The sequence below is a fragment of the Lycorma delicatula genome, chromosome 2, assembly GCF_047948215.1.
Source record: "Lycorma delicatula isolate Av1 chromosome 2, ASM4794821v1, whole genome shotgun sequence".
NCBI classification, from domain to species: domain Eukaryota; kingdom Metazoa; phylum Arthropoda; class Insecta; order Hemiptera; family Fulgoridae; genus Lycorma; species Lycorma delicatula.
This window is the reverse complement of record NC_134456.1, coordinates 52,366,727-52,394,645: the sequence shown is the minus strand read 5'-3', so window position 1 is coordinate 52,394,645 and position 27,919 is coordinate 52,366,727. Positions and strand designations below refer to the sequence as shown.

The window sequence follows — 27,919 nt, the reverse complement described above, 5'->3', positions numbered from 1 at the left end:
TTTAAAAATCTTAAGTACAATAATAAAAAATTTATTTGTATAAAATTAAATTTATATACAAACAACATACAATATTTACAAAGAGAAAACTTATCTACATAATCTCGTTTAAATATTAATAAAAAATGTGATACTATTACCATTTGTTATATTCTATTAAAAAACACATTAAAAACAATAATAAATAAAATTATACAATAAATAATAATCATGACTTTACATCAGTAAAAATTTAAGGTATCATGCCATACAAAAAAAATGAAACAACAGACATAAGGGAGTGCAAATGTTGAAATAAAGACATAAAAAAATCACTCAAATATTTTAATTACATTAAGCAACAGTGGAATGAATACCTCATAGCTGGCTTTTTGTATCTAATACCTCTCTCTCTCTCTCTCTCTCACTCTCTCTCTCTCATTAAGAGAAAGATGAAAATATTTGTCAACAATTGTATTTTTGTGATATCTAATCTAATCAGATTATATGATGTATGTTGTACTGTATGAATTATTTTAAAGATATATATAAATTATTTTTTAATGTCTAGATTGCTAAGATCATTAGCTATTAAGACTGCCAGCAATATGCAGTCTTGTGTTTACATTTTAACTTATTTAAATATTTTTCAACTTCCAGAATTTTACTCCCTGATAGCTTTCAGATGTTGCAGAACCATCAATTTATAAGTGATGTAGTTAACCATTTTACTTTGAATCCATTAATCAGTATATTTCAGATTGTAGTTGAACAACTCTAATTAGAATCGGTAGACTCTATAAATTAAATTATAGAGATTCAGTTTACCTATCTTTCTGTAAATCAAATAAAGGGATTTTTTTAAAATTAGAGGCTAAAATTAATTCTTATTTATTCATGAGACTTGTGTGATTTATTCTTCATTGTTTAAAATATTTTATTAAAATTTCATCCGCAATAGAAAATTAAATGGTTAACTTTTTCTCTGTAACAAGCATATTGATTATGATTTTTTTTATTTTTGTGTTTGAATTTATTTTATCAAAAGTAGTTTCCAACAATTGGAATAGTTGGTATTTGCATTCCATAATCAAAGCAAATTTAATTTAACTTGAATATTTCCAATAAAGATTTTTATACTTTTTCAAATAAGTGTTTTTATTGCATTATGTGCCTTAACCATGCTGGTTGTAGTGACAAAACACGAGTTACAAATCACTCTAAACAATGTGATATGGTAATTACTAAAAGTAAGGAGTGACTGAAGTGACTTTCGATCTGTTTCAGTAAACCATATATGCATATCAACATTCCAAACACACTGAAGTGAAAGTTACATTTATCCCTACAAGTGAAATCTTCATTCTGTTCACCACAAAAGACTTGTTTTATAATGAACACCACTATTTTCAAAATGGAACTCTGACTGGTGCCTCTTGTACCTCAGATGCTTTTATTTGTCACAGCCTTAAGAAAGGCTGATTGATAAAGATAACAAAGCAATAAATCTTTCAAATGTGAAACAATAGGTTATAAAAAGAAAAAAACACATGGCATTTGAATCTGACACTTGGTATTTCAACTTGGCAGAGAATTAAAAAATCTATGAATCACATAATCAAAAAATTCTCTACCCATAAATCGTATACCAAAGATCGTTAAAATATCATCTACTGTACATAATTCAAAACTACTAATTAATCTTACATTCCGATTTAATTTTATTTCTACCACAAATCAAGCATAATTCCTAACAAGGAGAGATGGAAATCAAAACTTGGAAAATACAGTAACCTAACTACATCGAAAATATTAGTGGATAATTATTTTCTCTGTTAAAGAAACAATGATGAAAAATTTTAATCACCTTTTCAGTGTTAGAAAATAAATTTCTTGATTATTCAAACCATAATGATAACACTATGCTAATGAGACTTACAGAAAATTTTGAATCATCATTAGTTTTATACCAAATTATAGAGATATTCTAAAGGTAAAGATTAAAATTGAAATTCAGAGATTTTTCAACAAAGAAGCTGTCTGTAAACATAAATATAGAAGCTAAAGACATCTTTTTTAACTTAAATAAATTTAATTGATTTATGATCACTGGTACACACAGGCTAGTTTGATCAAATGAATATTAAAATCAGAAACTATGCAGCTTTAGAGAGATATCTCTGGTTCGTTCCTTTTTTCCTCATAAGCGTGTATATATAAGTAACGAAAATTATTTCTTTCATTACAATTATTGAGGCTGTTCTGTATTCACCACATTGTAAACAAATAAACTAATTTTTATAAAACTAAATAAATCTTTATCCTGATATAGATTACATCAATCTCAGATTATAAATATAAAAACAAATTACAAGATAAAAAATAGATGTGTTTAAAGTTTATATTAATTATTTAAATATAAACACATGAAATAATGTTAAGGTAAATTAGTAAATATAAAAAAATTACTTAAAATAATTCATAATTCAGAAGCCACAGTTGAAATTTATTTTGAGCACATATTTATGTATACATTGGAACAGGATATAGATAAAGTGAATTCTCTTTTGTTTGTTAGTATTATTTAAAATTCATCAACAGAATAATAATAATCCCACAAAAGGAAATATTTTAATTGTATATTAAGTAAATTGGTGGAAATATTTCAAATGGTTCAGCAATTTATTAAAAATGGTAACGAAAGCATAACAAAGTCCTTTCTCTTTAGTTGATGTGTTACCATTACCATTAAGTGCTTACCAAAGAAAAAAAATATAAACACACTAATCCATAAGTAAATGGTAATTAATTTTTATGAATAAGAATATTTTTCTGTGGGTATGCAATCTGATAGGTACTACTACTAGCATTTAATACTATATGTATAGTCTAATAATAATGGAATGTGTCAAGCTAATATCTTTCAGTGAGTTCAAGCATCTAATAATCAAACAGAGCATTTTTTTGCATCAGCTCCAGATGTAAATGGAATGATTTTTATCTTACAGAAGGGATATTGGATACAAATTATCATTTACAATTTGCAGTTTTCTAACTTACTGTAATCAAGATATATGCACATGTATAGACTCACACAAAACACACTTTCCCTCATATCTTTATGTTGATTCTTATGTATTGTGTTCATGTACTTATGAACATTTTCTAATATCCATATGCCATAACATCTTTAAATAGCTTCAAATCTGTCAAATATTTCTCTAACAGATTTGAAAGCTTCAAATCTGTCAGAAAAAACATACTTCTGAATGAGATCATATGATAATATATCTATAACATCAACTTAACAAGGTTTTCTCTTTTTTTAAATTTATTTATTATTATTCTTTTATTAAACTGCCTCACTACTGGGCTATAAGCTCAGTTAAATGTAGCAGTCAATCTTCTGATTTAGGCTAACTGTTCGGTAGATAGCACCATTAATTAAATTTTGATAATCTCATGTTTAGGTAATGCAGAAATTAAAATTCAGTTTAAAACCACATAATAATGACTGGATCTGAACTTGGATCCTCCAGCATCACAGAACAGCAGATTATTTATGATGATTTTTTAACAACATAAAAATTGTTTTTATTTAGTGAATGCAGTAAAAACATAATTAATAACATCATTTAATCTTTTTTCTTTTTCCTGTTTAGCCTCCGGTAACTACCGTTTAGATAATTCTTCAGAGAATGAATGAGGATGATATGTATGAGTGTAAATGAAGTGTAGTACATCATTTAATCTAATTCAATTTTTGCATTGTTTTCAGATTATACTTCCCTTTCCTCTATTTTAAAAGGTTGAGAGACAGGTTGCAAAACCATTGCCTTTCCCAAAATTATTTGGCATGTGAATGGTCCAGTTGAAATAAATACCAATTAGAGACCTCTATTGGACAGTAACAAGCTCACTGATTTGTTTAAATTGTCTGGTTTCAGATAAATAACCCGATAACCCTAGGTATGTGACATATGTAGTGATAAATTCAAAAATTCTTTTGTTCATTTCTGTGTTGGGTGAGATCCACAAAAAGATTAAAGATCAGCTTGATATGTGGTATAAGTCAATAGGAAGTTGGGAATCAAAAGCCAGTATGGAGAGAGTTAATATGAAAAGAGGCAATATAAATATCCAAGGAGAGGCATACAGATAGAGAGGATATACAAATACTTAGATAGAAAAGTAACAAATGGAGGAAATAAATAAATAAACATAGATTGTATAAAAAAAAAATTCTGCAGGAAACATACTACCGACATGAGTCAGTAGGAAGTATCATGAATCAGGCAGAAAAAAATAAAGCAATAACATGAGAAGTGAAATTTCTAAGAGGCATTCTCAGAAAAAATGGAAAGTTTAGAGTAAAGAATGAAGACATCAGAGAGATCTTCTTAAGATTTGGAAACTGATAAAATTCTGGTTTGTATCTGAAACCTGGATTTATGAAAGGAAGAAGAAAAATTGTATTTAATTCACAGTGAAGCATATAATAAAATAAATTAATTTTAATATTAGATTTAATAATCAGAAAAAAATATTTAAAAATATTTTATTAGTACAAAAGTGAAAAATATTTGTGTAAAAGTCACAAGGCAGATGACTCACAAACAGATTACAAATATTTTTAATAAAAATACTACTTATACAAAGATACATGAAACGTAATTATGTTTGTATACATGAAATACTTAGAGCTACAAATTTAATACTAATTAGTAATATATAAATAATAGTTATTAAAGAAAACATATTTTATATGATATACAAATATATGTGTACAAGAAATGCTTTGAACTATTAATCTAAAGTTAATTACCTTAAATATTAATTAATTAATTACGAAACAATAATTAATTATAAAGTTCTATAGACTATCAATTAAAACCAATTTATCATAAAAGATAATTAAATTTCAATTATTGCAATTGATTACAACCAAATCAAAGTATTCCCACAACCTTTTATAACTAGCAGTCTTAAAATTACAATAACAGAAGATTAATCCTAAAAAAAAATAATAAACCAACATGTAAAATAAGCATATTTTTACAAAAATTCCCCAAAGTATATAAATAACCTTAATTTTTTTTTTTTTAATTTTATTTATTTTTTTTATTTTTATGCACAATTGTAACTAAATTTATCTATTATATAAATAAGTAATTTATTGTATAATGTTACTATACTTATACATAAAATAATAAAAAGGTAAAAATCACAGATGGTAAAACACAATATTATACCTCATTACAGTAAACCTCATAGGTGTGTATGTATTATCAATTGATTTACATGTGGTTAATTCATTTCTGATAATGACACATAAATGAGAGCTTGGACATCAACATTTTTCCCTCTAAGAAGACAATGCAATAGATTTTTCTCACTTCCAGAGCTAAAAAAAATTTGTAAAACTTATTTGGTTTTAATATAATACAATTAACTGCACATTGAAAAAAAAACTAAATTAAGATATATCAAAATGTTTTTTTAATATTTACATACATAATTTTAAAGGTGGTTATTGTATTATAAACATGATTACATTTAGTGTAATTAACATTGTAAATTTTTTAATTTTAAAAAAAGTTAATACAGCTTTATCGTAAAATAAAGTCCAGTTTTTACTGCTTTACTAGTCGCCATAGTAGCTCATCAAGCCTTATTTTGAAATATTTTCTATTGGATATTCATTTACTACTTCATTCATTTATTACTTTTTAATTTCTATTATGTCCAGAATAATTTTTTTCAACATTTTTTGGTACATCCTAAAATGTCAACTTGCTCCTATAATCAGTACACAATACATAGAACAGTCAGTAGTTCACCGATCAAAGTTATTAAAATAACACTGGCAACTAAAAATGAATTAGTTCTGGGAGATGTTACCAGCATTATACATCGATTTCAAAAATGTATTAACTGTCTGCTTAAAAGCAAACTAAAAACATTTTAAATGAACTAATATTTTGAATGATTAAAAATATGCATTAAACAAGTCCTTCAGGTAAATCAAGAAACCAATTCTTGATTTGTTCATAATCTTTTGAAACCAATCTTTTAATCATGAATAAATTGTAAAAACAATGAATGAAATTCTAAATAATTAAAAAAATTGTTAAATTTCAATGTTTTAATTGATGGTGAGGATACTTTGTGAAAGAGCAAAAGTGATAGACCTAGAACAGAAGAAAGTCATGTTAGTTTCAATATGTTACAAACTATGATTCAGTTTGAATATATTATCACCACACTTCAGCGACTTAGTAGACTACAAGTTAGCAAAAATACTTTTAGAATTTTTTTATTTTATGTTGAATAATATTGAAACATAGCAATTCATCTTTCATTAATTTTAATTCTTAACTATTACAACTTTGTTGTCAATTATTATAAATCAATTTTAACACTTTTCCTTTAAATGTTTTAAATGATAGTTAAGTGATGCAAATGAATGCAATACTGTAACAGAAAAATGATTTGAATACAGAAAAATGATTTTAAGTATTCAGTCAAAATTAGGAATCTTTTTTATATTTTAATTTTTGTGAATTGTTTTATGTCCAAAATTTAGGTTAAAATTTATTCAGTTGCCACACGAGCCTAGAATACATTGTAAAGTTACAGTATCCAAAAAAGAAGCATTCTAGTAGATTCTCTCTGCTAAAAATCATATATTTGAGAAACATTATTAGCGCATCAACCAGGCAAAAGGTTAAAATACTAATAACATTCCTTAACTGTGGACTCTTGGCACAATCAACTATTTTTAATTTTCTCTGTCAAAAGAAAATGAATACTCATTGTAGGTGAGCTAAGCTTGGAATCAACCTTTTTTGTTTGAGGTTACATATTATTTCAAAACAAACTAAATTCAATTGTAGTTTGACTGCTGGTATTGTTTAGGTCTCAGTTTGACTACTGTTAGTTTATTTTATGTCATACTTAAAAAATTCTATCTGTCCACCATTAAATTTAATTCTTTTTTAAAAATTTGTTGTACATTACAACTGTCACATGTACAATTCATCTGTAGTAGAGCATTTAATTGGTGCTGACATATGAATGATGATGGCAAATTGTTTGTTTACCTCATAAATATCTAGTTACATTTAAACAGTTTTATCAAGGGATCTAGAGTATTACAGAGTAGTTGTGATTATAACTGAGTGATGATCATACTAACCAATGGACCCAATATTTTCAGGAAATAAGACAATGTAATGATATCACATGATTACTTAACTATTCCTATTGTAACACATAAAATATATGTTATTATTAGCCTAAAATCTAGTTAAAATAACATAGATGCTGACTACATAATCAGTTACATAAAGTTTAGGAGCACTAAACTTTATAATAGACTAACAGATACAGGGCAGTAAACGTTTCCTTTCACCCAGTACATTCATGAATGTAAATGTGTTTAACTGATACAACATAAGCTTCATTTTTGATAATTTAACTATTTAGCATGTTTCAACTTCACTAATTGTCATTAAATATGTTTTTATATTCAACAATAACTTGAATAAATATAAACTAATTTTAATGAAAAATATTGCTGTTTTTTGGGAAGGCCATTGCACATTCTATTTAGCTTGAAAATTTTTTTTTTAAATTCTTACATAGTATTTGACAAAGACAGATAACTAAAAATATAAAATAATATAATTATTTTGCTATCAGTAATTTCATAAATTAATGTCATTATTCTGTAATTTAACAGAATTATATGTCTTAATAGGAAGATAAACTTTATTGAAATGCAATATTAGTAATGTGTTATTCTGATTACTTTTTTAAATTATATTTATTTGTCAGTTTCTATAAATAGGAAACACAAAACATTATATAAACAATTTTATTTATAATTTATGGATCGCAATACCATTAAAATTAAAAAAAAAGCTGTATTTACAACAATAATAAGTTACATTATACAAAAATTAATTTAACATTATAAAACAGATAAATTTAATGAGTTAACACTCATTATGGTCTATAAAAAAAATATATGTAATAATTTGGTCATGTATTCAGTAACATTTCTAATATCCTCTTCAAGTCAATTTGAATTTTGGGTTATCACTTCGATAACCCAGTAAAGGACGAAGCTATCGTATTAATAAAAAATAAAAATTATTAAATCAACAAAAAATGATTAATAGAAGTAGTTTATTAGTCTTACATTTTTTCTTCATGATCACTAAATAGTTCATCGACCATGTGGTGTAATCTTTATCAAAAATAACTTTATATGTTTTTATTTGGCACGGTTTCAGTTCCATGTCTGTGAACTTCTTCTTCTCCATTTTCTTCTTCCTCTTCATTCTCTTCAACAATGCAACGTGAGTCTGGTTCTTCAATTGATTTGCTTCTTATATATACTCTTAATGATCTTCTCTGCTGTTCTTTGCAAATTTTACAAGCTTCACCTGAGGTCTTGTGATGGGTCTTAGTTGATCTGCTGCTTCCTGATCCATTATCAGTCTGCACAATCCAACTGGAGGTCTTCTTACGTTTGTCTGCACATTAAAAAAAAATTATTAACGTTTTAAAATTTGTAAACAATTATTAATTCAATAAACTTTTATTAAAATAATTCAGTATCAATTCTGTGGTACACTAGCATAACCTCTTAACTGGTCTGTCTAACAGTCCTATTATACCATATTGTACAATAGGTATCAGGGGAAGATTTATAATGGCCAGTTTTACTAAATAAGTACTTCAGCACAAATCAGGCTTTTGGTATAATCACAGACAGGTCCTTAGGTAGAGTTATCATCTTCACCAAACCTTGGATGCAGTTAATCTGATTGGTACTGATATCCATAGCTTGCACATGACATCCTGACCCCCATAGAGGAAGACACCCTCCACCACCCCCTCTATTACAAGTCCTTATGGACTTTACTGAAGGTCATTTTCAAAATCAATGCTTTTGACATATTCCAGTGGACCTCAGCCAGGATGCCATCGATGTGAATGCCACGAGTGACATTCCCTGAGGGTAATAGACAATAATGCAGAGAAACATCAGCTAATTCAGCCAATTCTTTAATATATGGGAGAAGTGAGGATCGATCATTATCAAAAACAAGATTCTCAAAATGAGTTATATTTATTTCCATTAATTAGTATTATTCCAAGTCATTAGGATATCAGCATTTCTATCTGTTATTGGGAAGGCTTTTGTTTATAACAAAAAAAAAATTGTTATTACAATACTTGTCTAAATTTATGTTTGCTTTAACCCTCAACTATGACATATTTCTTAAAATTCAAACTGTAGTAATAATAGATTATGAAAAATTTGTCGCCGTAATGCAACAAAGCTGCAAATTTCAAAACTTTAAATTTTTAAAAATTTAACCGTGAAAATTACTTAAAATTCTACTAGCTGAATTTTTTTATTCAAAAGCATCCTCTGATAGTAAAAAAAAATTGTAATAATTTTTTACTTCCTTGTACGAGGTAAAGGAAGTATTGTGATCGCGAAAAATTTCGGTTTTCAGATTTCCACGGAAATATCCATTTTGACTAGTTTCGACGTGACGTCTGTACGTACTTATGTATCTCGCACAAATCAAAAACGAGTAGCCGTACGATGTATATTGCTATCGACTGGACCAAAAGTGTTAAAAAAACCCAAAATCCATTTTTTTTGATTTTAGACTTTTTCTTAACTCCAGTAATAAGCCCTCATTGAGAGCTTTTCAACGGTATATCCCAAGTGGTACTTATTTTTATTGGTTCCAGAGTTATAGCCAAATAAAATTTTAATTAATAAAATATTTGGATCTTACAAGAGGAAGGCACATCGGTTCAAATCCGACTTCATACACATATATTTTTTTTATCTTTTTTTTTATTTAAATACATTGATTTATTGATAATTATTAACCTCAGATTGTTAAACAACTTTTACAATAAATAATAATTCAATAATAACAATAAAAAAAAATGAAATAAATCAGAAATTATTAGTAAAATAAAATTTTATGTATTTTTCATTTTAATTCAAACATTTTTACAGATTAATAATTATTAATAAATCAATATATTTATATTAAAAAAAAAGTTAAAAAAATATATGTATATGAAGTCAGAATCGAACCGATGTGTGCATAGTTACGGATCCTACACGTTCTCACTTACACCACAACTACTTGAGCGACAAAATTAATATATAAAACTAACATGAAATGCTGATACGGACACCACAAAATATGTGATGTAATGTGGTGTCCACCACAATGCAATTGTGTAACTGTCCACTTTATTAAAGAATTGGGGGCCATATCTCACTTTCAAATGAAATAAGTTTAAATGAAGTGCAGAAAAAAATGTGTATATGTAATTTAATAGTCGTACAAGGAAGTCATATGATGTCCACATCAGATTTTTTAATCTAGAGTTTCATTTTATTTTATATTTCAATTAAAATGTTCATTATCGTAATAGTATATATTACGAGAAGTAAATTAAACAAAAAAAGATTCTCGTAGAGAGAAAAATGCTTCGTTTGAAGTTCCAAAAATGTTTGTATAAACGTTAATTTAGATTCTCCTAATTTCTACTCTTGAAAAAGTCTTCAAAACGCCTCTTGCACGAATAAATTGTGAAAAATTGCATTTAGGCTGAAACCTGTATTAAAAATTTAAAAAAGATCTGTCGCACAGTAAGTGCGTCAGAAGAGGGGATTTTCAGTTTTAGTTAATCTTGAAAACGTACCCAAAAACCCAGTTTTTTACCTCTAACTCTGATTTCCGTGAACAGATTTGCTTGAAAATCAATAGGGTTCTATTCCCAATAGGGTTACATCACCCTACCTAGTTTCGTCAAAATTGGTTAAGTATTGCGTCCGGTAGAGGGTTAGAAAAATCTTATACGTATATAAATAATACGTATGTAAATTTGACCGGGTGCAGTAGCGATTTCTTTAGAAATCCGTTAAGAAATATTACCTACAATAGTTATTATAAAATAATTTTATAGCATAAAATTTTGTAAAAAAAACTGGAGATGATCCTCTAGGGGAAGACACCCTCCAAACCATCCCCTCTGTACCTTTCCCTGATGGACTTTACCGGAGGTCATCTTTTGAACCTCGGTATATGACATCTCTCAGACGCCTTGGCTCAGGATGCCACCGATGGTATGCCACAAGCGACATTCCCATCGATCTAACTACGAGTATTACTAAAAATAACAAAACATCTCTAGTCTCAAGTAAGACTGAAAATTACAGTCGTCGAAGGAACTGATGGGAACTGAATCACCTACCTACCAGAAAAGTAAAGTGAGTTCACATTCGACACAAACGCGGAAAAACACGAAAATAAAACTAATAACAAAATAACCAAACAAGATCAAACACTAACAAGAAATCGTAACAAAATAAAATACGCAGGAACAATACCAAGCAGTATCCTAGATTCCCTCCGCAATCCGTTCCCTAGCCAAATAATGCAGAAATTTTGCAACCATTGACCATTCAGCTCGGTCCTTCCAGTTTCAACTGATGTCAAGCGTTCCTCCGACGGTATCCAGTCGAAAAATTACTGAGGTGTGCTCCAGATCGAATTTGGTGCACGCATACAATACATGGAAGACATCGTCCTGCACCCCACACTGCGCACACAGACCCGAATCCACCAGGCCGAACCCAGTCTACCCCTGAAGGTCCGGTGACCGATAAGAAACTGAGTTACGTACCTGTTAGGGGAAACCCATGAGGCGTCCCGCAAGCTTCTAATGTCTGGGAAGAGATCGTGCGTATATCACCCATCAATAGTGTCATCCCATCTAACCTGCCATATATCATAACTATGTTGCTTCATTTCCCGAATGTTTTCGGAAGTCAACTCACCCAACTTCCTAGCAATATACAGCTCCTGTCTCTCAAGAGCTAGAATATCAACCGGAACTCACGCAATCACAAAGACCGCTTCCCGTGAAACCGTCAATATTTTAAGATGGGTCCCGTCAGTATTTTAACTAAAGAAAGAGAATTAAGATTCTATTAATGTTACAATAAGTTCATCCAGCAAGTTTAAGTAAAATCGATCAGCCGTTGTATTTTCACTTGTTGCTCAAAAACACAAAACTGTGTTTTGTGTTTTTGAGCAAAATAAATAACGGGTTATTTCCGTCTTCAATTTAGTGGTGAAATACAAAAATATAATGAAAAAGTTTATTTTGCGTTATATTCAAATAAAACTTTTATTTTCTATATTTATACAAATCGATAAAGTACCTATGTAAACTGTAATTTACAATAAAAATTACCCACAATTAAATAAATTATCAGCCACATATTTTGAAAGCAGCTTATTTATGACATTTTAAATGTAAGACCTTAGTTGGAAGGGAGAAGAATTAAAACGAGATCTTTTCGTAGTAGTTTGCACGAACAATAAAATCTAATCAACAACATGATGTTAATAATAATAATAATAATAACAATAATATTAATAAAACTGATAAAATAATTTTTTTTTACAGACTATCACAATCAAAAGATATAACAATAAAATTTCACAAAGAGAACTGTTTTATCTTATCATTATACGCTCATAAATGACAAACTAAAAATAACATTACGAAGTGCTCTCAATATTTTACGATAACTATTGCACTTAAGTTGTAGATAATTTTGTGGAAAATCCATTCGTTAAACTTATTAATCAGATAAAGAGATCTGTCTTAAAAACCGGTTGCATCAGACAAATGTACACGAACAAGCCTTGTTTACATCGGTATTGATCGATGTTCAATTTAATCTCATTAAAATCGATTCGATTCTGTTCGAATTCGATTCCTGTCTGGTAGACGATCTTTGAAGCAGCTTAAGTAGTATTAATAGGTTACGAGTGTTTCTTAACAATAGACGAACAACCAGTCGTAAATACACTCGATAAAGGACACCCCTACCGAGCCAATATTGTTTTTCCGTTGGCATAAGTGCACCAATCTTATCTGGGTTACTGTATTTATAGGCTTATAAATAAAAACTTCCTCTTTATTTTATCATTAAATATTATAACGAGGTTACTTAACCGCTTTTTATTATTATTTTTCTTTAATATACTATGCACAATGATAAAGTTTTTTTTTATTTTTGATTGTTATGTACTCGTACATAGAACTTCAGAAACGACTATTACAAAATCGATTTGAGGCTAGTCGTAAAAGGTTGATGAAACCAATTCTAATTTTTTAAATGGAATACGAGATTTTTATTTAAAATTTAACGGGAAAACAACGGGAGAACCTGTTTTTCAATAAGTATTCTTGTTTTTGAGACACCAAAATAACCAAATTTGTAAATATCGAGCGACAAATGAAATAGGAGAAAACGTTCAGTTAGATAAAGTATTTTATTTTATCGGGTTTAGCTTCGTAATGATTTCAGTAACGAAATTAAATCTACGGCCTACTATTATAAGACAATTAGTATGCAGTAATTTAACAGATTGCATTAATAAAGATAAATTATTTTGAGTCATTATACAGTGATATATTGCTGTAAATCAACAAATAATAGTTAATTAAACTATAGTTACAATTTAACCAGGGACCCCCCCCCCCCAAAAAAAAACAAATACTGAGGAATAATGTTCGTACTTACGTGTGTTAGCTTGTTCGAAGCTTAATAACTTTTGACTGGTTGAACCGATTTTGATGAAATTTCGTACAGAAGCTTTTCTTGTATAAGGGACAATTTGTCGGTAAGGGTTTGGAGTCAATATTTCCAGGAGATGGGGGATAGATAGTTTCTTTGAGGTCATTTTTCTCAAAATTTTGCAAACATTGTCCCACGCTATATTAAGCTCAGAACATGCATGTTTATCTTACCATTTAAAAAAAAAAGTTGTCCCCAAATTTTCCGCTTCCAAAAATAAAAAAAAACAGCTAGCTATCTTTTTATTTATTGTACATTTTTTAACCGAATTATTTTTATGTCATTCTAAATATAGCAGTAATGCAAGTGGCCCAAAAAAATAAAACCGCAATCCGACCCGATCACGACCCGGGATGGGAAGTCGATCGTAGTTTAAAAATATGGATTTTTGGAATTTTAAAAAACTTTGTTATAACTTTTAATAAATGGTGTTTAAACTCTGTTTAAAATTTCTATAAAAAATTTTTTGGAGCGATAAAACTTTGTTATAGCTTTTAATAAATAGTGTTTAAACTCTGTTTAAAATTTCTATAAAAAAATTTTTGGAGCGATAATTATATCCAATGGATTGTGGCTGCTCATATGCTGCATGCTTAATAACTGAATGTTATTAAGCAGGAAGATGGACATCAGCTCTCTAAGGATTACTTGTAATCCTTAGAGATTACTTGGATTACTCCTTAGAGTATTACGAGGATTACTCCTCGTAAGAATTACTTAAAGATTTCTTATATCGATAAATATTGTACCAACATTGATATTTAATTTACACTCTCTAAATCGGTGTTTAAAAAATAATTTTTCAAGATTTTTCGGACATTTTAGTCATCCTTTGGACTAAAGAAAAGAAAATAAAAGATTGAAAATAAAATAAATTAAAAATTATAAAAGAATTTCATAATTATAATTTTATTTTTATAAAATTATAAAAATAATTTTTATAACATTTTATGAGATAGACTTCCAGATTATTGGAGAGGTCGTAGAGAAGCAAGATCGGCCGGCTGTATCTCTAGATCTACCTCCGTAAGATTATTTTTGGTGGTGGGGGGGAAACGCAGTTTACAAAATCAACTCCCGAAACTGTAAATCACCTGAAAAGATGTATAATTGGCAAATTATTCTTACACCAGCAAATATTATATAATAAATACTACATCAGCAATGCAATGCGGAGCGCAACACCGTCAATGAGATACCGAAAATCTTTTTCGGAAAATTTTTAATAATTAAATTTTAAATAATTTTTGATTTTATAGAAATAAAATTATAATTATAAAATTCTTTTATAATATTTAATTTATTTTATTTTTAATATTTTATTTACTTTTTTTAGTCGAAAGGATGACTAAAATTTCCGAAAAATCTTGAAAAATGATCTTTTAAACACCTATTTAGAGAGTGTAAATTAAATATCAATGTTGGTACAATATTTATCGATATAAGAAATCTTTAAAGTAAAGTTTAATTAAAAGAGAAATAGAAATTAATGGAGAATTACATCAAACTAATAATTTAATTATGAAAAAATATGAAGATATAATTTGGTCACCCGTTTAAGGAGCATTCAAATATCCAATGAAACAAGAAAATATTGCTTTAGCTTTATTTTGAGAAATTGTATTTTCAGGAACTAAAAGAATTAAATAGTGTAACAGCTGTGTTAAGGAATGCTTTCTAATTTATTTTGCTTCACTTTATTTTCAAAACGATAGCACAAGATCTGATAGGGAATAAGTTACTTATAAATTAGTGCATTCAAGATCAAGAACAATAAGTTTATGCCAAAAATTAATAAGTTTATCAGAAAATTTAAGGAAAAAAGCTATTTCCTGTTCCCTTCTTTACTGACCAGAATATATACTGTTATACATCTGTAAGATATGATTCTATTAATCACAAGGAGATTGGATGAATAGATATAATTACTCTAAAAAAAGTGACTGTTCCCTCTTGTACTTCAGGTGTTTTACAGTCACAGCCATAGAAACTCATAAGGCAATGTAAACAAATTAAAATACATCCTATCAGAATCGTAACCCTAAACGAGACTTTTACTTATTGAGGCCGTATTGCAGTATACATTGCTACAAACAATAGCCAAACAACGTTCTGTTCATAACTTTTAATATCTTTTTAAAATTAAAAACGTTCAACCAAAAAGAGAAAAATCAATTTTTTTACGGTTAGTTTTATAGTATTATTTTCCTAATGGGTGAAAACAGCACGTATAATTATTTCCGACATGAAGGTACAATAATTTTTTGTCTACACAATCTGTCCCGAACTTTCTTATGACTGTGTCGTAAATAAATCATCAAAGATACAAGCAATATCAAATTTGGTATGCTCAATGAAGATGTAACGGGAAATCGCATAACTTATCATCATTTTATTTTCATTAGCCCTTCTTCTGGTCGTAATTTACGTACTTTATTTCTGCAAGTGAATTTTATGTTATTTCAGAATGCCTACAACCGTTTGGCTGAAACTAATCTAACGGAGAATATTCTAAAGTTTCTGTAATAAGTTATACTTTTACTTTATCGTTAAAAATTAATTTTAGGCGCATTAATTAGAAAATATTTTCTGAAATCATAGTTACAGGAACTATACTAAAGTACAAGAAAACAATTGTAATCGTATATCATTTACTAGTCACTTTTCATATTCGTAATATTTTTTTTTAATTAACCTTTTTCATAATTTTATTTAAGGCAATCAAATGAAAATTATTATGTTAATGTTGGCACTTCGTACTTTCAACCTTGCTATAAGTTAACATAAATTAAGATAAAAATAGGAGTTTTTAGTTCATAAAGTTAATTTTTTTTAACAAAAATTAAAACGTACGAATTCGTTTAACAACTCGCTTTAAAAGAAAAAAAATACAAAAAGCAACTGCATTTCAAATAAATCAAGGATTTTCTAAATGCTAAGTAATAATATTTTCATTTCTCATTTTTAATAGGTCCAACAATACAAAGCAATTGTGGAAAAATTTAACTTCGAAATTTCAACTGATTTTGATGATTCAGGAGTCCCTGAATCCACAAAAGAGATGTTTCACGATTCTGTTCTTGGAATATAAAAAAACCAAATAGTCTTCTTTCCTGTTTTAAAAATATAATCCCTAATATAACTCAGACTATAATATGGCTAACCTTTCTCTCAGGATATGATAATATTGCATTGGGTAATAATCCTGTAGTGCATACTTAATTTTTCATTTTTTTCTAACTAAAAAACCATATTTTTTTAAAAATATTTTATTACAAAATAAAAGTTTTGTTTGAACACAGCACTGAATAAACTTTTCCAAATTTTTGTTTTAAACAAAACTGAAGACATAGCTGAATAACTGTGATCTTTATTGTCTGTTCGTTTGTTTTTTTCGGCAAGAAGTGAAAATAGAACGGCTGATCCGATTTTGCCTAAATTTGCTGGATGAACTAACAATAGAAATCTTAGCTCTCTCTTTATTTAAAATACTGTCGGGGCTCACCCTTTCTTGAATAAGTTAAAGTCCGTAAAATTATTTAATAATACCGTTTGTAAGTAACGTTTTGACATTTTTGAAGGAAGCTTCGGCCCCCTTGAACGGACTGTTTTGTTTTTTTTTCGGTTTATTAGCAGAGGATGTATTTGTAAAACCGCTATAGATACTCGTGTTCTTAGTACGAAACCCTGGGCGTTTAACAAAACCAGAATTTCATACAGTAGGAAAGATCTAGAATAAGGAAAATCGAGAGTAAATCTGCCAACAGAAGAACCCCAAATCGATATAAATATCCTCGGCCGAAGTAATTTTTGAAGGCCCGTACTAAGTAATAGGTACCTATTCTCTCAGTTTACTGAAGGTCGAGATTATCCGGGAAGGTAACATTACTGACCAAAGATTTTTGCGGCGATCGGTGCAAACATAAGTTTCAAGAAATTGTTTATTCTTCAGCTAACGAACTGCCGTCTCAAGCTTCCTTAAGGAGAGCTGTTTCAAGAAAAGCCCTTGCTCATTTCCAGAATTGCCTGACGTGTAGAACTATAAACCACGCAGCTGGAATCTTATTTTTTTAAGTAGAAAAAGTTACAGTGAATTAATTAATCATACCAGCGGTTTTCACAGGCTAGCAGCGCGTTGTAATAAATTAACGATTTAAAAAGCCTGCATAATGTCATTTTATTATTTATATTTACGATTTAATTATGAAATCGTATTATTTCTAATATTTTTATACGAGCAAAAAAATATTTTTTATCATTAGTTTCCAATACCTCTACCATTTACTTTCAGGTCTTGCCACGTTCTGCAAATTTTCAACATTTGTTAAGAAAAGACGAAATCTTATAAAATACATCTTATTTTATGTCATTTTGTTATCTAATAACTCAGGAGTTAGTCACACAATGAAGATAGAAACGTAGTTTTTTTTTTACTTTAAAGAAAAATTTCTTAGATTGAAGATAGTATATATAAAATGATAATCTGTAAAGTTATTCCTTTTTGGAAAAACTTTGTCATCATCATTGCTTTTAACGTAACCTTCGACCTGCTATGTTAGAATATAAAAAGTATTTTCGAATGGTCATTCTACGATTTTAGAACCTCCATCCTTGTAAAACATTTAGTTTATTCTACAGATTGTTCAACATTAACTGTAAAAGAAAGTATTCTACGCGTAAATATATTCTACAATAAAACAAAAAATGTTGGATAGTTTCAGCTAATCTTTAAACTCCACAAAGAGATAAATTCACCATATGAAGCATAAAGGCGTGATAAAGGAAATATAGACTTAATGGAAATTTTTAACGTCTATAAACTGCTAACCCTGATCTTTATTCGAACTTGGAACCTTCGGTATTATTTTACTCTTATCAAATACTATATCACGACTAAATTGCAACTATAAATAACGAAATACAGAGCGTTTCATAATGCTCTTAGGAGTACAAAAATTCAGTATAAAAAAGTATTTCACTTACCTAAATGAAAGTTGTACGAGGTGATGCAGGGACTCAAACAGTTTTTGTTAAAATCTATAAATGTTCAATATGTGCTCCTCTGGTGACACGGCACACATCAACACGAAAGTTTAGCTCTTGCCAAACTCGTTTTAACATGTCATTTTCGATAGAGTTGATTGCATTGATTATGCGATCCATTAGCTCAGCGATATCGTGCGGCATTGGTGGGATAAACACCTTATCTTTCACGTAACCACAGAGAAAGAAATCACATGGCGTGGTGATCTTGGTGGCCACAGCATAATGTGTTGGTCTTCTTCAGACGCACGTCCTATCCAGCGCCGAGGTAATGTTGTGTTAAGGTACTGTCGAACCTCGTTATGAAAATGGGCAGGACAACCATCTTGCTGGAAAATGAAGTTGTTGAGTAGCTGAGGCATAAGCCATAATTGTAACATATCCAGGTATATCATGCCGGTTACTGTCGTTTCCATAAAAAAAGAACGGCCCATACACTGCCTCACGAGAGATCGCACAAAAAATGTTTACTTTCGGAGAATCCCGAATGTGTTCCACATAAGCGTGTGGGTTTTCAATTCCCCAAACTCGCACGTTATGACGGTTTACTTTGCCGCTATTATGGAAAGTAGCAAAATTATCTTGTTTAGAAAACCTTCATCTAACAACATCTTTTCCTGTAACTGTAAACAAAAATCGAGCCTACGTGTTTTATCTCCATTAGAAAGACACCGGATTAATAAGATGGTACGATTTGCATAGTAAACGTTTACGGAGAACTCTCCACACTGTTGTTTTCGGAATTCCTAATTCTCTGCCTGCAGCCGCAGTCGACTTTGACGGGCTGCGAATGAAACTTGCACGCACACGTTCGACATTGACTTCTGAGGTTGATGGACGACCAGTTGATTTTCACTTGCACAAGCAACCAGTTTCACTGAATTGTTTATACCATGCACGAATTGAATTGTCACTTGGTGGCTTCTTATGAAATTTCAACCGAAACGCACGTTGCATAGAAATTACTGACTTTGACAAGTGAAATTCTAACACACAAAACGACTTCTCGCTTCCCGTGGCAGCCATTTTCTCTACTGTCGACGCCTAGCGAGCAAATGGTTTACTAACTGCCTAGTATATGTGGAAAAAACTATCTGAAGTACTCTTTCGTACAGTACTTGTTTTATTCTTGAGTGAAATAGTTTTTTGTTAATGAATTTTCGAAACTCCGAAGAACATTATGAAACGCTCTGTATTATGAAAATACATTACCTATGGATGTCTAAAAGTATGACTAATCGATAGCGTACTACTAAACTCCTTGGGCCGAGGTTCGATCTACCTTTCATCAATTTTTCTTTTACTCTGAAATATCTTACTTAATTTTACAGATCCTAGTACTTATTAAAATATTTATTTAGGACCTAATTATTTTCAGTTAATAATGAATTATTTATTATTTTATCTGAACTTTTACCTTTTCGTTCGTAAAAAAAAATATTTTTTCGTTTTTTAAAGTGACATTCGGTCGGATACCCCGACCTTTTCACGTGGTTCTCGTATTTTCAATGTATCTGCTTTATTTGTACGACAATGTTGCCCTCCCAATCTATTATCTTACTTTGTCAACCCTTCTCTCCGTCTTCTACACGTGATGTTAGTAACAAATCTTTACGAAACTTCTTTTAACAATCAATCAGTAAAACAAAAAACTTTGTCGTTAAAATTTAATGAAGATAATAGAGCAGTTTTGATATATTTAAGAGCGTCATTAAAACAATAAATGACATGTAAATAATCAATATTTTCTTTGACGCTGCTAATGGGCGCAACGGTACTTAAAACAAGAGTACTACTACTATATTCTCCTACTTACGTAATATATTATACCATTTGGGTGACGCCTTCAGGCTGAACTGACCTCTAATTATCATCTACGCGTTACGTAACGCAGTACTTAAAAGTCGGTAAGATAAGAAACTGCCACAAGCAATGGTTAATGTCGGGAATATTTATTTTTCAAATCGCCAACGTTTACAATATTACAATATTCGCTCGTGGCAATTATTAGTTTTCAAGACAAAGTTCATATAAATATAAAAATTTTACCACAAACTTCGTTCGGCCTATACTAACAATTATCTTTAGTTTAAAAATATTTACACACACACACACACACACACACACACACACACACACACACACACACACACACACACACACACACACACACACACACACACACACACACACACACACACACACACACACACACACACACACACACACACACACACACACACACACACACACACACACACACACACACACACACACACACACACACACACACTATTATAAATTGAATAAGAGTAAAACATCTGAAGGTAACATTATCAAAGAGAAATATTTTTATAAAGTAACTACCATTCATATATTAATTTTTCTTATCCAGTTTGAGATATGAAACTGTTCCGATATATTTTGGAATACATTAAATTAAATAATTTAGCGAATCGATCTTGCATTCCGGTATTTATTTAACACACTCAGTATAATTGCAACAATTATAACTGAAAATATTAATCTTGTAACGAAAATATTAATCTGAAAATATTATTATTAAATAAAACTGAAAATATTTTAAAAAATTGAGCTGAAAACCTATTTCCAGTTCGTCTGGGCGCTCTACTGGACGGATCAAGCTAATTTTTTTTTTATTCTGCTCGGGATGACCGACAGATATGTCATCGTCATCGAACCCCAAACTTGAATCTCCTCTGAGAATTCCTCAAAAGACCCTCGTTTATTCCTTAATTAAAGTACATTCCGAGGTTATTACTCACAGGAAAATCATTTTGAAAGTCCGCCCATGCTTGATGACATATCTATGAGCCATATCTGAGGGGGGTTGAGAGGTGTTGTAAATAGAATAAGTTTATAGCCGTTTTAAAAACTATATATATATATATATATATATATATATATATATATATATATATATAAATAACATTATTTTGTAATAATAACAACGCTACAGAGCAGCAACGGACCGCTCTAGTTATTATAATTAATTTTATTGTCATGTTTATAAAAATATTTGCTAATTGTGTGTTTTCGTAAGTATTAAAATGATAAATATTAAATGTAAATTCTACTAACTATTTTTATTGGGTCGACCAGAATATAATTTTTAAATAAAAATATAGAAATAATAAATACAGAAATATAAGTAAATGTATTTTCTATCCGAAGAAAAAATTAGTTTGAACGAGCTCGCATTACAAAATAAGTAGGCCTGTTATAAACAGCAAATCGTTTAAAAGAATGAGCACGCATGCTGAACGCACGCACGCATGTATACAAACAGCCGTGACCTGTTTATTTGTACCAGAAATACAATCAGCATAAAAGTGCGTATACGCATGCCTGAGAGTGCCTACGTGTTCGAAAGCACGTGTATACTGTGAGGGTTGGTCCCTAACGTGCGAGCGACCGCTCTCGATCTACCTTTGTTACTATTTCTTTCTATGCGCCGAAACAAATAAAGAATAAAAAATGACACGCCTATCATCGATACCTGATTTTATAACCTCATCTAATGCTTAGTTAAATAAATAAAACGAAGATACATTCCATTTATTAAGGCTATGATTTAATCTTGAATTATTTATAGGTAAAACGAATGAAAAGAACGTTTAATGCACTCATTATTGTACGCTTCTCATAGATAATACTTCCTATTTGTTCATTTAAAATTCTTTTTATCAGTTATCAACTTAGCAGTCTATCAGCGAAATGGCATCCGCAGATGTTTCATAATTACAACACAACTTTCATAAAAAATATATATTTTTTTTAATATGAATTTAACTTTACTCTTCCACACATCGGCCGATTTTTTCTAGCTTCAGTATAATACAAACAATTAATTAATTAATTAATTAATATTGTACAGTATATATTTAATGCTTTTATAATTTAATATTTATATTTAACACATATTTTATTTAATAGATACAGAGAAAGAAGTGAGAGAGAGAGAGAGAGAGAAAAGTATATCAAAGCTAATCATTTACATTTTCTGACATTTATTAATTAATTTGTCAAAATAATTTTTTTTTATAAAATCTTCATGTTTCATTAAAATGGAAGAAAATTATGCCCTTATCTCGATTTATTCTTAATCTATTTCAACATCAGAAAATAACAGCCAAACCGATATTCAACAAAATCAAAGGTGCATCTCTTTAATTTATATTTACAAGGATTTGATTTGCTCTTGTCTCTGTTGAAAAATAACCGTTTAACTTTTAGATTTTATTTCTTATGAAATAATCGACGGATAAAAATTATGACAAAAAAATTAAGCAACAACTTTCGTATGAAATATTTGTTTTAATTTTTTAATTACTCTGTTTCCTGTGAAGCTATTTTTTTGTTTTGCGATTTAATCGGTAAGGATTCATTTTCTAACAAAAAATGAAGAGACTGAAATTAAATACAATAAAATTCTATTTATCTTTTTTATGTGATAAAAAATCTTTTTAAATTTCAAACGACGGCTCCATCCGCTCTTCGAATGCCTGTTGAAGGTTTCTTTTTAGTCCTTAAATAAGAAGTAATAATGTCTGAAGAAACGCCTGCTAAATTCGCTGCTATAACAGACCAATCTGAAAGTAAGAATAAGCAAAAGGTGTCTTTGTTCTCATCAGCATCGATATACTGTATTAAAAAGTAAATGAATTTCTAATAGTGTAATGATGACCCGACCGAATTAATCCGCTAATTATATGTTCTAATACTATACATAACATAACATAATTTTTTATTATTAATTTATTTAATAGTTTTTATGAAATTCTTAAGTTTACGAATATATTAACACTATTAAACCGAATACTTATTTAACCCGTGCTTTTGTCGATTAATTTTATTGTAGCTTAATAATAAGTAAAAAATTTAATGCGGTCTTATTTTATTTTATGAAATTTCTGTTAACGTACGTAATTTAATTACCGAATTTAAAAAAATATATATATATTATAAGAGAAACTTAAGAAACTGGCAGATTTACCGTTTTTACAACTACTTTATAACATAATAAAAATTTATATCAGAGTGAAACGCGCAAAAAATAAAGAGATATGACCTACTTTTTAGCACTTTGGATATTTTTGACCAACGGTTTTCGCGTTACCGATTATTTTTCAAATAATAATTTAAGCTATACAAGAGGTACCAATCAGAAGTGCTTTATCTGAAAGTAATTATGTTTACTATAGACAGTCCCTGTGGTCAACAGAGTGAAAGTGTCACATACAGAGATTACTATTTCGTTCATTTTGACGGGTTTGCCTTGCCGAAGTGTTACATTACAAATTCACTCAATGGAGAAAATTAACGGGAAACCACTTCACTTACTTCCCTCCTCACTTTCCAAAGCAAGCCTGACATGGCATATTGTTATTTTCGAAAATGTAGTTAATTTATTGGGAGTGATTCATATCTCCTGGCCTATAAACGTAACAGTAAGGTTACAACATCCGAATGCGTGCGACCATTTGTAAGTATGTGTAAGAGCTTCTTTTTTTGACGTATAAAGTTGGTTTTTATGATAAAATACGGCAAAATTCGTTCGTATTACAGTGCTTTTTCTAAGAATATGTATATGTGATTTTAAAGTACGTTATGTTGTTGTGAAACTCCTAAAGAAAGAATGTATGTTTACCTTACAATTTTTTTTAAACGAAACGAATAGTAATGTAACAAAACTGTAATAAAATATGAAAAAAAAATAACAACAAACAAGTTTTTAAAATTATTTATTAAAAAAGCAGGAAAACGTGCAAATAAATAGATACACTGAATAATTATATATACGTAACGTCAGAAATCCACTTTTATTTACTCAACAATAGTGTCTGTAACAGCTAATTAAATACTAGATAGGTATTTTATTTGTTCTGTCTCATATAAATAAATGTATTACAATATATATAAATATACTTAATCTTAGTAGAGATTGTTCCGTGCTGTAAATATTTACACGTAAATAATCTAAACGTTTTTTCAGTAACAGTTTATTCAAAAACAAGGATGTGGATGAAAAAAAAACTTATTTATTTACTCTAATAAAATCTGTTGATCAACAAATGAAATGAGTAAACCTAACTCTAATTTATAGGCTATACAAAACATATAAGAATTATTTGCACTCAAACGCATAGCCATCCGCACATACATACACACACCAGAAAGAAGAGCCAAATCTATATATATATATATATATATATATATATCCTCAAGATCAAAAATCTTCTCATTCCCTTAAAAGTCAAATTTATTAGATGCATATATACAGATGTACAGCACCTCTTGGCTTAAAAAAAATTCCTTTCGGTACGCTGGAAGGTGGACGTAGATTTCACCGGTGCTAAATAGGGAATAAAAAAGATTTCCACCTTAAAGTTAAAGAAAACTTCAAATTTATTCATTACAACAATGGTTGCATGTGAAAAACGTTTCACATGTTTAGCATACAAGTCCCATCTTCTTACAATTTCCAGCAATATTTTGGTCATTCCTTGCCGTAAGGGTTGGTAATATCAAAATTGTTTCAGACAAATATTTTAGATAATGTTTAGAGGATTGACAACCACTTTAAACCGATTCGATACTGTTCCTATTAAGAGAGGTATGATTTTCTTTGTCTTCGAAACTCCATTTTTTCTATCCCCTGGTCCAATGGTTGGTGATATCAAAAAACTCTACTTACATAAGTTTTAGGCCCTTATCTAAAGAATAGTAGGAACTTTAAACGAATTCGATATTTTACTTAATAACAAGGTTATACCGACATTTTGTTTTTTCGTAAAAGCCCCTCCCCCCCATTTCCACCCCATGGTTTGGTTTTGACCGTTAACGAACTCGACAGAGATTGTGGGGCAAGTAATTTTTAAGCAACAATTTGAAAGTGACTGGCTCAAAATTACGGCCAAACTAATTATTGTGTCCATATATAGAAATGTATATATAAACGTTTGAGCTTATGGTGTTTTGGGGGTCGGGGGGATGTGAAACGCGAAGATATGTCGAAATTTTTCGGAAGTCGAATCATGGTACCCATTACAATAGGTAGCTTTCTTATGAAATCTACCTAAAAAGGAGAAACTAGAAAAAAATTAATTTTCCACTAATTGACTAATAGAATGAATTTTTCAATTTTAAAATTGTTTTAAACACTTAATACTGAGTTCAATTTTTCATTGCTTGTAACTTTGTTTTACTGCTTTCTTCTTAATATAAAGAAACAAAAAAAATCAAGAACGATCCAACGCTATCAAAAATGAAAAAAAAAAAAGAAAAATTGTTAGATTTATTAATCAGAATACCTTGTAAAAAAGAAGCAATCAGTAAAAATCATTAAATAAATACAAAAGTAAAAGTATTAGTTACATACCTGGCAAACAATGCCTATCAAACTTTTACCAGGAAATCAATAACTGATATAAGAAGAAAATGTTTTTCTTTAAGGGAGAAATAAGGCAGCATTACTTTTGTTGGTTTTGGAAGACATTTTCAAGGTTAATCGAGGTTAAATATATCTTTTTTTAAAAAAAAAAAAAAACTTTATTTAGTAGATAAAGAAAAATAAAATACAATTGTCAAAAATAATTTTCTTCTTCAGTTTATAATAATATTTCAATAATTGTGGTCATTATCGAAGTCTGTAAAAACGTGCTTATTTGCATGCGTGTGCGTCCCCACGCGTAAATGCGTGCAAGAAATTATGTTGCGAACTAACTAGCAATCGGGTACATTTACGATTTATAAAAAAGTATTTCTTCATAAATAATTAATAAAAATTTCTTGAGTTAGGTAGAAAAACAATTACGATGAACTTACGTCAAATAAATTCCAAACAAAAAATGTATTAATAATGAACGATAAACCCATTAAAGAGTCGTCAGCGTTGAATTCATAGTTTAACGACATTTGAGTGTTAACTGTCCACAATTAACTCGTTGATGAATACACGTGTACGTTTATTGCTTATTAAAGTTATAAAATTTTGCAACGTATTCTGTTTCAAGATATCATTTAACATAGTTGAAAACATTTAAAACGATAACATTTAGAACGGATTGAACAAAACATATCTTTAATTTACTCTTTATCTTAGTTATAACGGCTGAAAATTATTCCAACTAAAAAAAAAAAACGCCTAATTTAGAAAAAGACCACTTATTTTCAGAAATTTTGTGCTGCCTTCCATGCTACATACCATCGTCTCGAAATATATGATTTCTTTTTAACAAAATTATTATCAAACGATCTACCACGTAATAACGTGGCTTCATAGCTACAATTCTGAAATGTTGCTCATAAGACAAGTTGCCTGCAGATTACTTATTATTTTTAATGACAAATTCTTTATGAAGATAAATATTTAATCAAACCTTTGTTTACAAATATAAATTAATCTGTCATGTAATTTGTTGGTTTTAACCCATTTTAAATATTTTCTGGTTCTATACATCAAAACATACCAGTTGTTATGCTTTTATCTCAAGAAAATTATTTCTGACTGAATCAGCCTATAGCTTGAAAATTATCAAGTTTCTGGAATACCGTTGGTGAAAAAACATCTTAATTTCGGGACAAATAAATTAAAAGATAATTAATCGAGAATAACTTTAGATTTTTTTCACATTTCATACTCGTATGAGTTCGAATTCTTTTTTAAGTCATCAATATAAGATGACTGGTTAGATGCATATCTCTATATGTTTAGGTAAATTTCATAAGAAAGCTACCTATTGTAATGGGTACCGTGATTCGTCTTCCGGAAAATCTCGACATATCTTCGCGTTTCACATTCCCCAGACCCCAAAAACACCGTCAGCTCAAAGGTTTAGTATATATTTCACTTTCTTGTGGACACAATAACTGCCGTAATTTTGAGCCAATTACTTTCAAATTAATACATAAAATATAACGTCCCAAAATCTCGGTCGAGTTTGTTAATGGGCAAAATTAAACCATGGGGGTGGAAACGGGGGCTTTTTCGACAAACATATTGCTATAACATTCTTATTAAGTAAAATATCGAATTCTTTTAAAGTTCTTACTATTCTTTGGATAAGGGCCTAAAATTTATTTAAGTAAAGGTTTTTGATATCACCAACCATTGGACCAGGGGATAGAAAAAATGGAGTTTCGAAGACAAAGAAAATCATACCTCTC

At 29.4% G+C, this 27,919-nt stretch overlaps 1 protein-coding gene across 3 annotated transcripts in view; it reads right to left on the bottom strand.

The window, feature by feature from the left end:
- Positions 1 to 15: 15 nt before the first annotated feature.
- fok (fledgling of Klp38B) overlaps positions 16 to 27,919 on the bottom strand; it is a 111,284-nt gene continuing 83,380 nt past the window's right edge. Inside the window, exons 2-3 of one of the 3 annotated variants that reach the window (XR_012755045.1) lie at positions 8,186 to 8,522; positions 16 to 6,170 (exon numbers count right to left, since the gene is read on the bottom strand). Coding sequence is in view for 1 of the 3 variants with exons in the window: in XM_075355301.1 (XP_075211416.1) it covers positions 8,251 to 8,522 (272 nt within the window). In the remaining 2 variants the exon portion in view is untranslated. Of the gene's footprint in view, positions 8,523 to 27,919 lie in introns of all 3 variants that reach the window. The other 2 variants (XR_012755046.1, XM_075355301.1) reach the window with 2 other exon arrangements.